This window comes from Sesamum indicum, linkage group LG10 (assembly GCF_026168435.1).
Source record: "Sesamum indicum cultivar Baizhima isolate 11 linkage group LG10, ASM2616843v1, whole genome shotgun sequence".
NCBI classification, from domain to species: domain Eukaryota; kingdom Viridiplantae; phylum Streptophyta; class Magnoliopsida; order Lamiales; family Pedaliaceae; genus Sesamum; species Sesamum indicum.
In genome coordinates, this window is record NC_142666.1 from 20,327,519 (window position 1) to 20,343,063 (window position 15,545).

General features: G+C 31.0%; 1 protein-coding gene across 1 annotated transcript; it reads right to left on the reverse strand.

Annotated features, from left to right (window-relative positions):
* Window positions 1-5,797: 5,797 nt before the first annotated feature.
* Window positions 5,798-8,838, reverse strand: LOC105171393 (heavy metal-associated isoprenylated plant protein 32). The gene is made up of 3 exons (XM_011092494.3): window positions 8,223-8,838; window positions 7,844-7,919; window positions 5,798-7,658 (listed from the first exon to the last, which is right to left on the reverse strand). The coding sequence occupies exons 1-3, from the start codon at window positions 8,250-8,252 to the stop codon at window positions 6,187-6,189; spliced, it is 1,578 nt and encodes a 525-aa protein (XP_011090796.1). The 5' UTR covers window positions 8,253-8,838; the 3' UTR covers window positions 5,798-6,186.
* Between the last annotated feature and the right edge of the window lie 6,707 nt (window positions 8,839-15,545).

Here is a 15,545-nt window from a genome sequence, read left to right on the forward strand (position 1 = left end):
TGAATTTTTATTGAACGATGTAATCAATCACATACTATTAACAAGAAAAATAATTCAAAATATATACAGGCTAGGGTTTATTCCCTCCCACATTTGGGAAAATTGTCCTGAACGAAAATTCCTCTAATTAACTGTAACATTATGTGTGCATATGATTCCCTAGCGGCAGAAAAGGCCATACGTATGTGTGATGAAAACGATTTCTCTACCAACTAATTGACAAACTCAAGGGTTGCAATATGGCCCCAAGATCATTGTTTGATGGGGCAACAAATTCATGTTTTACGACATCAATTTTCTTCATCTACGTATCAGTTATCACACTTTGGATCCTTCCCATGTTTCACATCACAATTTAAACTTCCAAACATACACACTACATACGACAAACAAAGACTGCTTTCTCTTATTTTTGGTCGATCCCATCAATTTTATCTAAATGATATTAAATTTGTACATGTCGTGCATTCATAATTATCAGTTATAAGACTACTTATAAATTACTCGCCAACAAATACATAAATTGTTGATAAGAAGTGGTGTATATGTATATTGGCATGAATTTTCAAATCATGTATAGTTCCCTCCACTCATTGTTTTGCACAAAATGAAATAGACAAGCACCAAATGTCAAAAGGTGTGGCAAATACTGCAAAAAGTTGTTCGCTTGGAGTCAACAAGATTGATCTACTTTTTCTTTGGCTAATGTATGTGATGCAAATATGGACCCCAATTTTCTCCTTTTTAACAAGAAAGAAAATTAAATTTTATTAAGTATTCTGTCTCAAAAAAAAAAAACCTTAAATACATAATTAATTACATCAAAAGCGTCTAATAATCAATTTTTTGTAAATTTTTTCTATTAATTGTACTACTAATAATCACATAAATTTAATTAACTTAAAGTAGGAATTACAAGTAATTAATGGGGATAATTAATTCAATTTTGGAATTTAGTCATCTTCTTGTATTATGATCAATCGTCAACTTGGGAAGAGAAGGGAAATTTTGTACACGGCGTGGCGAAATAGACAATAATATGATCTACAGCAAAATATTCATCTTTATAATCAATAATACTATATATTATATTTCACTCATTAAACGTTCGAGATGGAAATTTGAAAAAATACAAAAGAAATATATATTTATATTATCTTCAAAAATCGTACATATGTGATTGGAGAATTCTAAAAGAATTATTTTTATTTATAAAATATTATTTTAGTTTTTTTTTGGTATTATACACGTAACTGATTTGTATAATTACAAAAAATTTCCTTTGCATTTCTTCAAAAATCAAATAAATTAAAGTTTGATTCAGTACTTCACTCCTCAAATTCTCGAAACAAATATTGTTGTTCATAATCAATTAGTACTCCTAAAATAGTTAGGTATACAATTAAAGAAAGTACTCTAAGTAGTAACTTTATCGCATAATTTAGAGTCTTAATTACTTTTAGTCTCATTAGTTACAGTATTATCACTTTTGGTCCCACAGTACCTAATTTCTTATAGGCATTTAATGAAAAATGACGCGTATTTAGCACATAACTGTTAAACGACAAAAAGGTGCTATGGAATTAAAATAGAGAATTTTTAAAATTTATGAGATCAAAAGTGATAATTTTAAAATCAGTAAAATCAAATGTATTAAGACCCTAAATATTATTTCTCTTGTTCTTATAAAATGTTTCTACTAACCCTTTCATTTGCTCAAATGGAAAAATAAAATAAAATAAAAAAATCCACTAATACTACTTCTATTACTATTACTAATAATAATAATAATTATAAAAGTGAAGCATGGAAGGAATAGAAAAATTAGGTCCCAAGTAGGAATTAATAGTATTTGAGAAACCAAACACATGCTATTGCCGATTGCCTATTGCCTATTGCCCATTGCCATGCCAGCATTGGATCTGGTGGAGATGGAGAGTGCATTAATTGAGTGTCCACAAAGGATAAGAAGAAGAAGAAGAATTAGGTCTTTAATTATTAATTATTAGGGAAAGCTGAGGCGCCATCATTTTAGAGTTATGAATTTCAATTTTGTTTTATGTGTGAGATGTGTGTATATATTGAATAACAATTGTGTTGCTTCTATTGCAATAGTACGTGTTAGTTATATTTAGTGTATTTGATATTATTAATCAGAGTATGTTTGTTGTAACGGTTTTTATTAGATTTTGATATTCGACATGAATTATTGTAATCAATTTATTTCAATTAATAATAGTTCATCACTGTTACTTTAAAAAAAAAATCTAATTTTCAATTTTTCAAATAGGTATCAAAGTTAAGAAAAAAATGTCTATTTATATGTATTCTTATTGAAAATATATTAATTTAACATCGCAATTCAATATAAAGCACAATCTCATTACATAATTTAAATATATTCTTATTTCACACAAAAATCTACACGACCTATATTAAGGGTATGTTTCATTCTTATAAGGATAGTTTGATCAGAAAATAATTTATTTAATATGAAAAAAGTTAGTAATAAGTCAATCGTCGGAAAGTATGAATTTCCTTCCAACTTTGCTACTAATATCAGCGAATTTGATCAATTTTAATTAATGGATGAATCTATTTAGTTAAACGGAAATAAACTTTAGGAATAATATTTCAAATTATATGGGATCTGGGTAATTTTTCAGTAAACCTCATGGGGGAGATCAGTGTGAGTATCAATAACTTATCACAATTATATAAAAATTCATCTGGAAAATTGAAATCTGGAATTTGTTGAGTATCTAAACTTAATTGGCAAATTGGGATTCTGACAAGAAGTAGTGTATATGTGGGAGAAGGGAACAATCAAGATGAGGATGAGGATCACTGGACCAGGATCAAATGCTCCACCACTCCTCTTATCCATCACCGGGCGGGGGGGCGGTCACCCCAACGTACAACTCATTTGAAGCTGTATGATTAAGAAGCTGAAAACGAGTAGTACTTTGGCACAACGCAGAATTTGGGGTGGGTCCCAGAAAGGGCATTCACTGCCGAATTAGACAGGTGAGGTGGGTCCGGGGCCTCAGAATTGTACTCCCGATACCATCTCCTGTGACAAATCAGAGTAATCGAACGGGACAGCATAAAGAGAAAAGGGTGGGGTCTCCCACACTGGAACTCTATTTTTGATGCCATTTCAACTGATAAGACTAGACCAGACTACTATTGTACCAGAAATTGGTGTCCAGTGTCAACGCCGTTGATTTTCGGATAAATACACCCCCCCCCCCCCCACCCCATTTATTTTAGTTGTTAGCTTGTCTTTGTCACCTACTTTCTCTTTTCTTTTTCCTTTTTCCAAAAATTTCAATAAATAAAATTCTCCAGCTCTATTTAATTTAAATATCGAAAATTACATATTCTAATGTGGCATAAAACCATAAGGAGTATAGATTTGGTGATCAATACAAATTGATCATGATTGCACAACGATATACCACAGTTTTTAAATCATGATTATTTATAGTATAGAAAAAAATAATTTTTCTAATAGTGGAATTAGGTAAAATTACTAGATGATTTATGAAATTACGCAACAAATATCAAATATTTTACTAATTTCTTTTTCTCAAGTTAGAAAAATTAGGTCAGAATACACGTTTTCACTATAAAACAACGGAAAACTAATTATTTTAATTAAAATTCGTCGATACATTGCCTAATTTAATGACTGCAATTCCACTATCTAACACAACTAGAACTTGAACATAGTTTTTACTAGATCAAATATTACAATTCAGCCACCGCCGGATTAACGCTAATAATCACAAATACCAACAAACTATACATTTTTCAGGAAGGTCCAAATATGTGATAGTCAAGTGGAAAACTAGTGATTTAGTAACTAGATTAATGTGTCTAAGGTAAAGTTTTTAAAACCATATGCAGCATGCATGGTACACTCACTTTAAACACGACAAATAAATATATGAGAGATTCGTCAAGAATTAAAGTTAGGGTTTGAGAACCAAATGGTAAGCCCATATTTGAATCGATAGATTTGAATTTAAAAAAATGAAAAATTTTCAAATGATTTCAATATTAGAAAATTTTGAAATTCAATGGTATTTAAAAGAAATAATATTCTAATTTAGAATTGAATAGTTTAAATTGGACAATCTATTCCAAGATATTGTATAGTAATATTTGAACTGCAGTATCATGCAAGAAACTTTGAGGCATTGAGGCACATAGGATCCCACACACCTTGTACTACATACTCTTCAATGATACATTAATTGGGCACTTGTAATAGATCATTCCCCAAATGCTACCATCACTCTTAATGATGATGATGACTGCTTAACGTGCCATAAAGTGCCCTAAACTCTATAAAAACAAATTTTTGTGGGCTACAAATCTTATTTTTCTATTTTTTTCCACTTTCTTTTCTATCGCCCTTTCACTTGCGCAATCATACAAAAATTTCAGAATGAAGTTTCAAATGTAGATATTAAGAAAAGTTGTCGGTTATGTTTATAGGGTAGTATTAGGCACGATCAATAGAAAAAGAGTGCGATTATTTAATTCTGTATGAATTGTCGTATAAGTTTCGACCAATCGGGTAATTGATACCAAATACAGTAAGATACTTGACGACTACATCCACAACAATAAAAAAATAAAATAAAATAAAAACTTGGAAGTATGCAATTTGCCAAAACTATAGTGGTAGTAGATAATTAAGTGAGTAATGTTAGAAGAGTTAATGGATTGTGGGGGGGGGGGGGGGGGGCGCTTTTGCAAAATGATCTGACTTTGTTATGAGGGAGTGAAATATTCTGTATTTGCAAACAAGTACACTTCACATGCATAGATTTGGCATCACACCAAAACCAATAATACTCTTCTATAAATGAATGAATACACAAATTTTGGGTGGGGTGGGGTGGGGAGGGTGGGGGGGAGTGGGGGGTAGGGCCACTTTTCATCAATCAATGGACCCAATGTCTTTCATGAAATTTGCACATTGACCCCCTCCCCCTCCCTCCATAATTTCCATCACACTCCACTTGGATTTACAGCAATGTCAATAATGTCCATCAATCAACAATTCTTGTACCTACGGATGTCCAAATATCATATAATGTGAATTATGTCATATCAACTTACTGTGAAAGTACTCATGACAAGTTCATGTTATGTAATTTTAGATTAAAATATGTTTTCTTTATTTATTTATAAAAAAAGATGAATAGAATTTTATAATTAATTCAAATATATTTTCTATATATGATAATTTCTTCCTGCATCACGTGGGAATCAACAAACAAAGAGTTCGAAAAAATGACAAGAATATTTATAGATATGATAATGTTTATACGATGTTTGATTTTATACTTTGAAACTATGGTTTCAAAATATTAAAATAAAATTATAAAATTTATATGATAGAGTTGAAGCAACAACATAATTTTATATAGTCGAATTGAACAAATTCTTCAAGATTTCTTGAAAGATTTAAAAATTATGTATTCTCAAATTCTTAATAACAAACTCTTCAAATTTATGTGGATAATTCTAAATATAAAAAATTTCAAATACTTTAATTTATAATTTAAATTATATTTTATTGAATATTAATGAATTTTAAATTATTCTCAAATTAATTTATATAAAATTATTTTTTAAAATCCTTCTCTCAAATTCAAATCCAAAATCTAGGACTAGAAGGCAAACAAACTGAATTTAGAGTTGAAAGGAGAATCAAGACATAAGGTTTGTAGCTACCGATGAAATTGAATCAACAAGAAAAGTAAAACAAAATGAGAAATGGGAGAGAAATGGGCAGAGAGATGGGCTATTTTTGTTCTTAAATCCCATTCTCTTTGATCTTATTTCTGTTTATAGACAATATATAAACATTCTCCATCAGATCAGCAAAACCAGCACCAGCATCCCCCCCACCCCACCCCACCCCAACCCAACCCCCCACCCCACATACATCTCCTTCATTGTCTAAAAGCTTTTAATATATTATCATCTATCACATGCTCCCTATCATCAACCACTAATCTAACTTAGGATTGAAAAAAAAGAAAAAGAAAACCAACATAAAAATCAAAGTAAGACCATTTTCAGGTATATTATGCCAAAGTCATGAGGCTATGAACTCAACCACCACTACCCTCCTTCACTGTAAGAATCTCAGCCAATTCAGCTTCACATCACACTGCAGCTCGAGGTGTTTTCGTCACTGAACATTGCATATTGGTCGGCCCGCTCGCCTGGTGGAGGTGGATATGGGTAAGGAGGGTATGGCGGCATGTAGTTAACAGCAGGTGGAGGTCGGGCATACATCATTGGCTGAAACCTCTCGTTCCCAATTGCGCGTTGCTGGTTCATCATCATTGCAGCCAGTTGTTGTTGTTGAGCCAGTTGTTGCTGTTGTTGATAGTAGGGGTTCCCAGCCATGGGCTCCGGCCCACCACCTTGAAAATACCCTGCCCCACCACTGCCGAGGCCACCATTGCCGTTACCACCGCCACCACCACCACTGCCGTTCATTGTCGGCATACCTTGAGCAGATGCAAGATTGCCCATTTGGCCCATTGGCAGATTGCCCATAGGGCCCATTGGCATATTCCTCATCTGGCCCACACTACCACCAGCATTCATGGACATCATGTTTGGCATGCCAAGAGGCCCATCATTCATTCCACCCCCTTTCTTGGCACCATTAGGATTAAAATTGTTGACATTGGCAACCCCACCGCCACCGCTTTTGTTCTGACCACCATTGCCGCCACTGTTTTTGCTGTCTTGCGGCTGCCCACCACCGTTCTTGCCACCTTTTCCACCAACCGGATTCTGGTTTCCACCATTGTTACTCCCATTACCACCTTTCTTGCCACCATTAGCACCGCCCTTTCCATCACTACCACCGCCAAGATTGATTTGGACAGGGATGTTTGCACCACTTCCACCCCCACCTTTTTTCGCATTAGCACCGATGTTGCCTCCATTACTACCAACATTAGGAACACCCTTCATCAGTTGCTGAGGGTTCTGGCCATTCATCATGCTACTCATCAACATGTTAGGCATTTGCGAGCCGCCCTGCCCATTTCCCACGATGGGCTTCGTCCTATTCAGAGGGACATCATCTAAATCATCATCAAGGTCATCTTCATCATCATCATAGTCGTCGTCATCTTCATAGTCATCATCATCATACTCATCATCAGAGAGGCCTTCATCTTCAGGCAAGTTGAACTTGACAGACTTCGGGTTCTGCTCCTTAGTGTTGTTAAGAGGGGGAATTTTCAGGTCCTTCATAAACTGTGGGGGCATCTTCAGATCTTGAAATCCTTTCATCTGTTGAAGCTGCTGAAGCTGTTGAAGCTGCTGAAGCTGTGGATTTTGAACCTGAGGAACCCCACCTTTTGGCTGGTTATTGACACCACCCTTTTGAGGCTGGCCCTTGTTGTTTCCACCTTTGCCACTGTCAATTTGCAGGTTCTTCAACTGATTGTTGAGCTGGTTGTGGTTATTGTTGTTGTTGGGCTTTGGTGCACCCCATATCTCTGCATATTTCCCATTCTTGTTAAGCTTCTTGATGAGCGTGGCTGGGTCAACATTCCCTGATACTGTCACCTTCCCCTGCTCTGAATCTATGTTGGTGGTGTAAACACCTACTCAACAAACATACAAAGTTCAAATGAAAAAAATCAAGTCAAATTCAACACCACTTTTGTGCAGAGAGATTGACAACATACTACCAAATTATTGAATCACTAGAGTTTTTTTTTTTTTTTTTTACCATTCTGGAGCCAAGTATTTAGAATATAATTCAGATTCAAGAACAAGAGAAATATACCATCAATCTTCTGCAAGATTTTCTTCACTTTTTGCTTACACCCATCACAGTGTATATTGACCTTCAGAACGCAAGTCTGCAAGCGGAAGCAAAGCCAGAGAACATTAACGTGGTAAAACTCACAACTTTATCACTCAGAACACAAAGAAGAAGAAATCAAAGCCAAAAAACAAAAGGGGTGCTGGAAACAAAAAACAAACCTTTGAATCACACCTATCTAAATTCAATGAATTAAATTGAAAAAATGCATCTCCCAGAAAGGAAAGAAGGAACCACAAAATTAATGCCATTAAAAATCTTGAGTTGAATACAAAAAACAGAGAGCCCATAAGGCCAAAATGCACACACAGAGAACATCAAATGCGTGAGAAGAAGTTACCTGGATCTTCAAGAACTCTTCTTTACTCATCTTTCACCCACTCAAAACGCAAGAAACAGAAGTTGAAACAAATGTAACGAAGCGAAATTTAAAAAATAAAAATAAAATGGGACAGATCTGAGCCAAAGAACTTCCAAGAACGAAAAAAAACACTCAGCCTCTGAGACCACTCTCACAGAGAGAGAAAGAAAGAAAGAAAGGTGTTAAAGGGCGGTTGTTGAACAACATTAAAAACTCCTCTGCTGTTTGGTTTCCTCTATTTCAGAGTTACAGACAGAGAGAGAGAGAGAGAGAGAGCAATGTGTGCTGTGCGTGAGAGAGAAAGCCAAAGAGCCAAAAAAGAGAGAGAAAGAGAGAGAGAGAGAGAGAGAAAGAGGTACTACTAAACAAACCAAACTGCAGACTGGCAGAGAAGGGAGGGTGTCGCACTCTCACTTCCTTGGTTTTGGGGCTTTATTTATGGGGTATTTTTCCTTTGTTCATTGTATTAAATTTAGTGTTTTCTCAAACTCCATAACAGAGAGAGAGAGAGAGAGAGAGAAGATAATTACAGCACAAGCCATCCCATCCCATCCCATCCCATCCCCCCTCTGTTAATTTTGTTTTCCAGTTTATTTTGTTGATGATGAATATGAATATGATGGTGGGCTTGCTGCTGGCTTGGCTTTATATAGACCCTGGCTTGGCTTAACTCCCCCATTAGTGTGAACAGTAACTATGGTAAGTTGACAAAATCTCACACAATTTTTCCCTGCATTTATTACCACCAGATGTGAATAGACTCCTTCCCAGATTTCCCTTCTCTTTATATTGCTTCCTACCATTAATTTCCTCATTTATTACTGTAATATTACATCCAGATTGCTCCATTTCCCCCATAATTTTATTACAAGATTACCATTACACTCCTTTTTATTCTTCTAATCCCTCACATTTTGTAATCAAATTTAATATTCTACACCTAATTTTATTGCATAATTATACCTGACACGCAACTACTTACCCCTTTTTTTTATTATTTTTTCGTAATCCTGCTTTATAATTCATGTAATTTTGACTATTATCAACGAAAACACATACATTGTATTTGTACATATTTCGAATTTTGAAAATGTGAAAGATTTTGATGAGAAAATTTCTAAATTCAAATAAAATTCAAATTGGGTACATGGGATGATGACAAAATTAAAGTCAAGGTAAAAATTTATGTAATCTCCTTAAGATTATGAGATGAATGATTGAGATTATAGGCATACTATGAAGACTGAATAAGACATCATGGGAGATTTATGTAATGACTTAGCATTTGGGAAATTTTTGGTTCTTAGTCAAAGAAGAGAGTAATGGAAGATTACTGTAATGGGGGGTTTTGGCTGTGGATGATATTTCAAATTAGGTTGGACTCAAAGTTGCTCCCTTCATGGGGAACCTCAGATAATTACATACGTCATTATCTGCTCACAATTGCATCAATGTATTTCCTGCAAGGGGATAAACATGGAATTATTAGATAATTAAAAGCCTTAAATGTAATTTACATGATTTTATCATCAATTATACCTGTGTTAATGTTGATTTTATATATATATATATATATATATTCAAAGGGCTTAATTAAGAGCAAGAAGGGTGTTTAAAAATCATGATTCGACCGAAAAATATAAACATATATTTCACATATTAAATAGATCTGAAATTAATCAGTAAAATACAATTAAAATAATTTATTTATATTAATTCTGTATCAAAAGATCAATTTTTCGCCTTTACTCACTTTTATCATCGTCGTGCTCCCATTGTTTTTGGTCCTCTTTTGCCTGTATTCATGTGGCGAATTCAAGATGGATCTCTCGTGTCGTCTCTAGAAAATCAAATAATAAGATAAAGAGTGAAAATAATTTTTAATTTCCAAAGAAAAACAGAAGAGAAAGAATTTACATCGTTAGGAATAAAAAATATATAATTTTTTTCGCTTACCCTGGAATACTTGAGCGAGTCGCCCTTCATAGATCCCCTGCTCACGATGGTCTAAGACGATGACTGTGATGAAATAAAATGCAACGTACCATGTTATATATAGTGATATAGACACACAAAAATTACAATAATCCTGAACGGTTACTTTTTAAATATTAGTCGTGCTCGAATTAATGATATTAATGAAAAAACGTAATATAACATATCATGCAGTAACGTAAATCGCTATACATAATAATATCGCATTTCACATTAAATATTAATTTCCTTTTGAGAGAAATAAAAAAGTAAATCCTCACGCGATCGAGTAGATTCTATAAACTTTAGACAATTAGTAAAATCATCCGCATAATATTTATAATTTTCACTATTTGATTTTACTCAAATTTGTTAGTAGTCTGTATTCAGGTTGTGGCCTCAATAACATTCGTGTTAGTTGAGTCCAAACTATTAATCGATCCTCTGAAAAAAAAAAAAAAATTATCTCGTATCATTTTACAAAACTTCCTAATGTTATTTCTTTTATTTAAGATCATCAATATAGAATTTGGGTACGAAATATTTGGAAAATTTTGAGGCAAATATATGAATTTCAGTTTATTTACTTCAACAATGTGAAGGTAATAAACAATTAAAAAACAGTTAAAAGCATTATTTCATAATTTGTTTAACAAATTAAGTAGCTTAACAATCGTCAAACAAGCTAAAAATTTATCCCATATGCGCCGAGTTTGAAATTTGAGAATATTTTTAAGATGAAATAGAGTCGCATAAAAATAATTAACACTAATTTACTATTGATTGCTCAAGTAATATACCTTGTTACAATATTTTTCCCTTGAAACAGAAGTAGAACAAATTGGTCATTCTCTCAATATAATTTGTAAATCAAGAAAGATATAAAAATGTGATGAATGGGTTGATAGTCATCACATCATGATTTATAGTAAACATAGTTCATTTTAGTTGTCGAAAGTAGGTATCGTGGCATAATTTTACGCGTAATTTTTTAATAAAATATATAATATTCTTTTAAAAAATAATATAATAAAATTTTTAAATTTCGGGATAATTATAAGTACTTTAACATATTGAAATGAATATTATTTCAAATACGAGGTGGTTTTATGTCGTATGCATATAAAGGTTCAGGTAATTTAAAAAACCAAAACTATGTATGACGTATTATATATTTCTTTTCCTGAATAAAAGTTAAGCATCAAATAATTAAAATACTTTTTATTCAATTTGGTTGTTATACCAAATTGCGCACAACACGTGCAGTTAAACAAGTTTCTATAATAATACAACATAAAATTAATAATGATAATTTTCTTTGTAATAAATAGAATAATTTCTATGTAAGAGAGGAATTAAAACCATTTATCACGATATGAGTAGATTGCAAAAAGTTTATAATATTATCAAAATAAAATGATTATAATATTGTTCACAATATTTATCTATAATTATGTCTTTGTCAAGAGAATTACATTGTTGAACTCATAGTTTATGTTTCAAACCAACAAGGACTGCAAGAAAATGATAAAATGTATCATCTTTTATGATAATGATAAAAAATATAAAGTCTCGCGTCAATGTGCATTATATGTGCGCGTATCCAAGTTTTGTGCAAAATTCGCATACTCAAATCAAAATAAAAAAGGGTTAAATACAAATTATTCCCTAATAGAAATCGAAATAGGCAAAAATCCCTCTAAACTAAAAAAAAAGAAATTTAAAAGACACCTTGATATTTTGAGAAAGAAACATCTTACCTCGCTCGCCTTTGTCTTCCTTCACTCATGCAAGTTAGCTCGAAATTTCATATATTAGCCTGTATATTTCTATTTTGTCCTCATTTACTGCCTATAAAAGTCCAACTGTTTATTTAACACTTCTTTTTATTTCATATCGAATCCCACTTTAAAGTAGGGGTGTAAACGAGTCGAGTTCGATTTGCAGTAGGAAGGCTCGAGCTTGGTAATTTTTTTATTTTTTATTTTTTTTATTATTATTAGATTAAATCATGGGATCGAATCACCAAATTTTTACATAAATTTATAAGTAATAGAATAGATTGCACAATGTATATTATGTTATAAACATACCAAAATATAGTATAAAATTTTAATTTATTGTTATAAATATAAACTACTAATTAGTTTAGTAGTAATATAGTTAGTAAAATATATAAAAAAGAAATTCCTACTGAACAATTCAAAAATTATATAAAAGTATTAATTATTTGAAATAAAGCAATCAAAATACATAAAAATACTTTATAGTTGAGATTAATATATATTCACAATCTGCAATAAATTTATATATTTATAAATGTTAGTATTACATTGATGTAACCATCATCTTATATTGTTGAACAACATAGGTTAATCGGACCATCAAAATTCAGGTATGGTCAAACTTACAGAAAAATACATTTGGTAAAGTTTTATACTTATTCGATATACGGATGTCGAGATATCGTACTCGAAACATAAGAGTAATCATTCAAGACAGTATATCGTTGAATCAGACCATGTGATTTTAAATCATACCGTATGATATGATCTAATGGACACAATTTTATATGTATTTAAATTTGGTATGAATCGAGTGCCCAAATTTTAATATATCGTTATTATTCTTTAAATTTTTGTATCTCATTGTATATATAATAAAATAATAATTAAAATAATTAAAATTATTCAACCATCATCATCATCATCATCATCATTATTATTATTATTATTATTATTATTATTATTATTATTAGATTAATTCATAGGAATCACTAAATTTCAACATAAATTTATAAGTAATAAAATAGATTGGATAATGCATAGTATGTATCTTGATATAAATATAAAACTCAGAAATTGATAAAAAAATCATAAGTGAATTATCTATCAATTAAAAAAAGTCACAATACAAATATATATTAAAATATGACATAAAATTTATATGTGTCATATTAAATAATAATTTTAATTATAAAAAATATTATAATTTACTAAGTTATATATTAAATTTATTCTTGTATAAAGATTAAATGTATAAATAAAAGTACCATAATTTATTATTATCCAAAATAAAATATATGAAATTAATTAATAATTATATTATATGGTCAATTTTGAGTATAAAATTGATAAAGTATTGAATATGAAATTAAATATATAAAAAATTTAAAAATAAAAATATATATAAAAAATAAAAAAATAAAAAAAGCTCGCGAGCTGATGAACAGATAGGATTGAGCTCAACTCAAAAGCTCGCGAGCCGGCTCTACTCGTCTGCCACCGCTACTTTACAAAATGAGAAATACTGAGGTTAGAAAAAAAACAAAACTAAACTAAGTGATAGTTAAATATTTGGACTCCTATATACTAAATAAATGAAAATAGACAACATATATGCCAAAACATTTGCACAAGTGAAAAACACAGCAAGGCGGAGGGGGGGCTCAATGCTTCTTTTACAAAAATGCTAAGGTGCCTTAGATTCTTTTTTCTTTGGGTTACAGAGGTTTTAAATCTATTTAAATTTTTATATAATGGTAATTTGAATTCAACCCAAATGCAAAATTCCCAATATACATAAGAATTAAAGCATGATTTAAAAACAATAACATTGCACTCATTTGAATTTGTACATTTTTGTTGAATACTGACAATAAATTTAGTAAACTGTAAATTCAAAGGTAATCATTGATTAAGTAGTTCTGTTGTGATACTCACACGTGAAAATGTGAAAGCGTAATATTCTTAATATGTGAAACATGTGTTAACAACTAGAAAAATCATTAGTCGTTCTTTTGTTTATTGTGATTGTCTGAAAAATATATAGGATGAAAGTTCATTTAAATATATACTAAAAATACCACTACACGTAAAAGAAAATTATTTAATGTACTTGAGTAGAACATTTCGCAATATAATCATGAAAAGATGTAGAAAAACATGTGCAATTGACATATTACACCACGTTATAACTAACAAGGGTTCAAACGTGCTCGATTTAGAAAATTGAAGCAACCTGTTGTTTGAGTTTATATATTCCAAATATTTGTTTTGAGATAGTTGAAGTGAAAGAAGCGTGGCAAAATTTTTTGTTGAAAACATCATCTAATGATTGTCTTTGCCTGCATTTAGGTAAAACGGTATTTAGTCACTTCTCGTGCAATCATAAAATTCAATTTTCTTTGTAATAACTTAGATCCTGTGGAGATAGTTATATTTTGAGTTGGATCCCATTGAAAATAAACAACCATATGTCGTTCATTATTTGTTAAATTGAACGTGAAAACAAGTAAAAATTTTAGTAACTTAAGTTCATTTATATTGAAAGTTAAAAGTACTCTTTATTGACTCTTTTATTTACATCATAAAGTAAAGCTTTACAAATAGATTTATAAATAATTACAAGATAAAATAGAGCTATTTATATAAGTTTACGAAATTATTATTCTTAAGAGGTATTTTAATTGACCAAAAAAATTGAAGATGGGCGATTAGTTTACAAAGCATATTAGTCTTATTTTTTTACATATGTCAAATATATATAAAAAAACAAAAATAAAATGAGTTCGGAAAGTAAATATTAAACGTATATGTCCTATTGTCCTACCCATTAAATGAATTTTCCTAGCTTCAAATTGTTGAAAGAAGAATAATGGTCATAATTGATCATCATAAATTTCCTTTCAATTGACTTTTATAGTCCATTCAATTTAAGAAATTAGTAGTTGCTCTTTTCCAAACTATAATGAGTGATGTTACATGATTTTGCATCTTAGGGAAATCGCAATTATTTACGTAATAACATTAATCTTATTTCATCACGTACCAATAATTACGAGTATTTCAGACTTGACGTCTTAAAATTGCTTAAAAATTACCGAGCTAATAAAGACTTGATGGATGATCCTACTTAAAAATATACCATCATCGTATTGCAAGATATACGGATATTATGTAATGTGTATAAAAATCAAAGAAAAAAATAACCTATGTTTTCAGTATTATTTACACAATGAAACTTTAGACAAATGTTGCTTTCAATTAAAATAAGATACTATTAAATTAAAGTGTTTCACTTACCATTAACAGAAAAAAAAGGTGTAGTTCAGCCACAACACTGGTAAAATCATAAATTTGGTATGTTATCTACCTCAGTCAATTCATGTAAAGTGATAATTAGTGGAGGCCAACAGATATTTTCTTCACCAAGTTTTACTTTTAAGTAATTGTCCAATTAGTTTAAAAGTATGATTAAAAGATAAATTAATCGATAAGAGTTCGTGATGTAGAATAAGAGGCGGATACATTTTGAAAGCATTTGGAT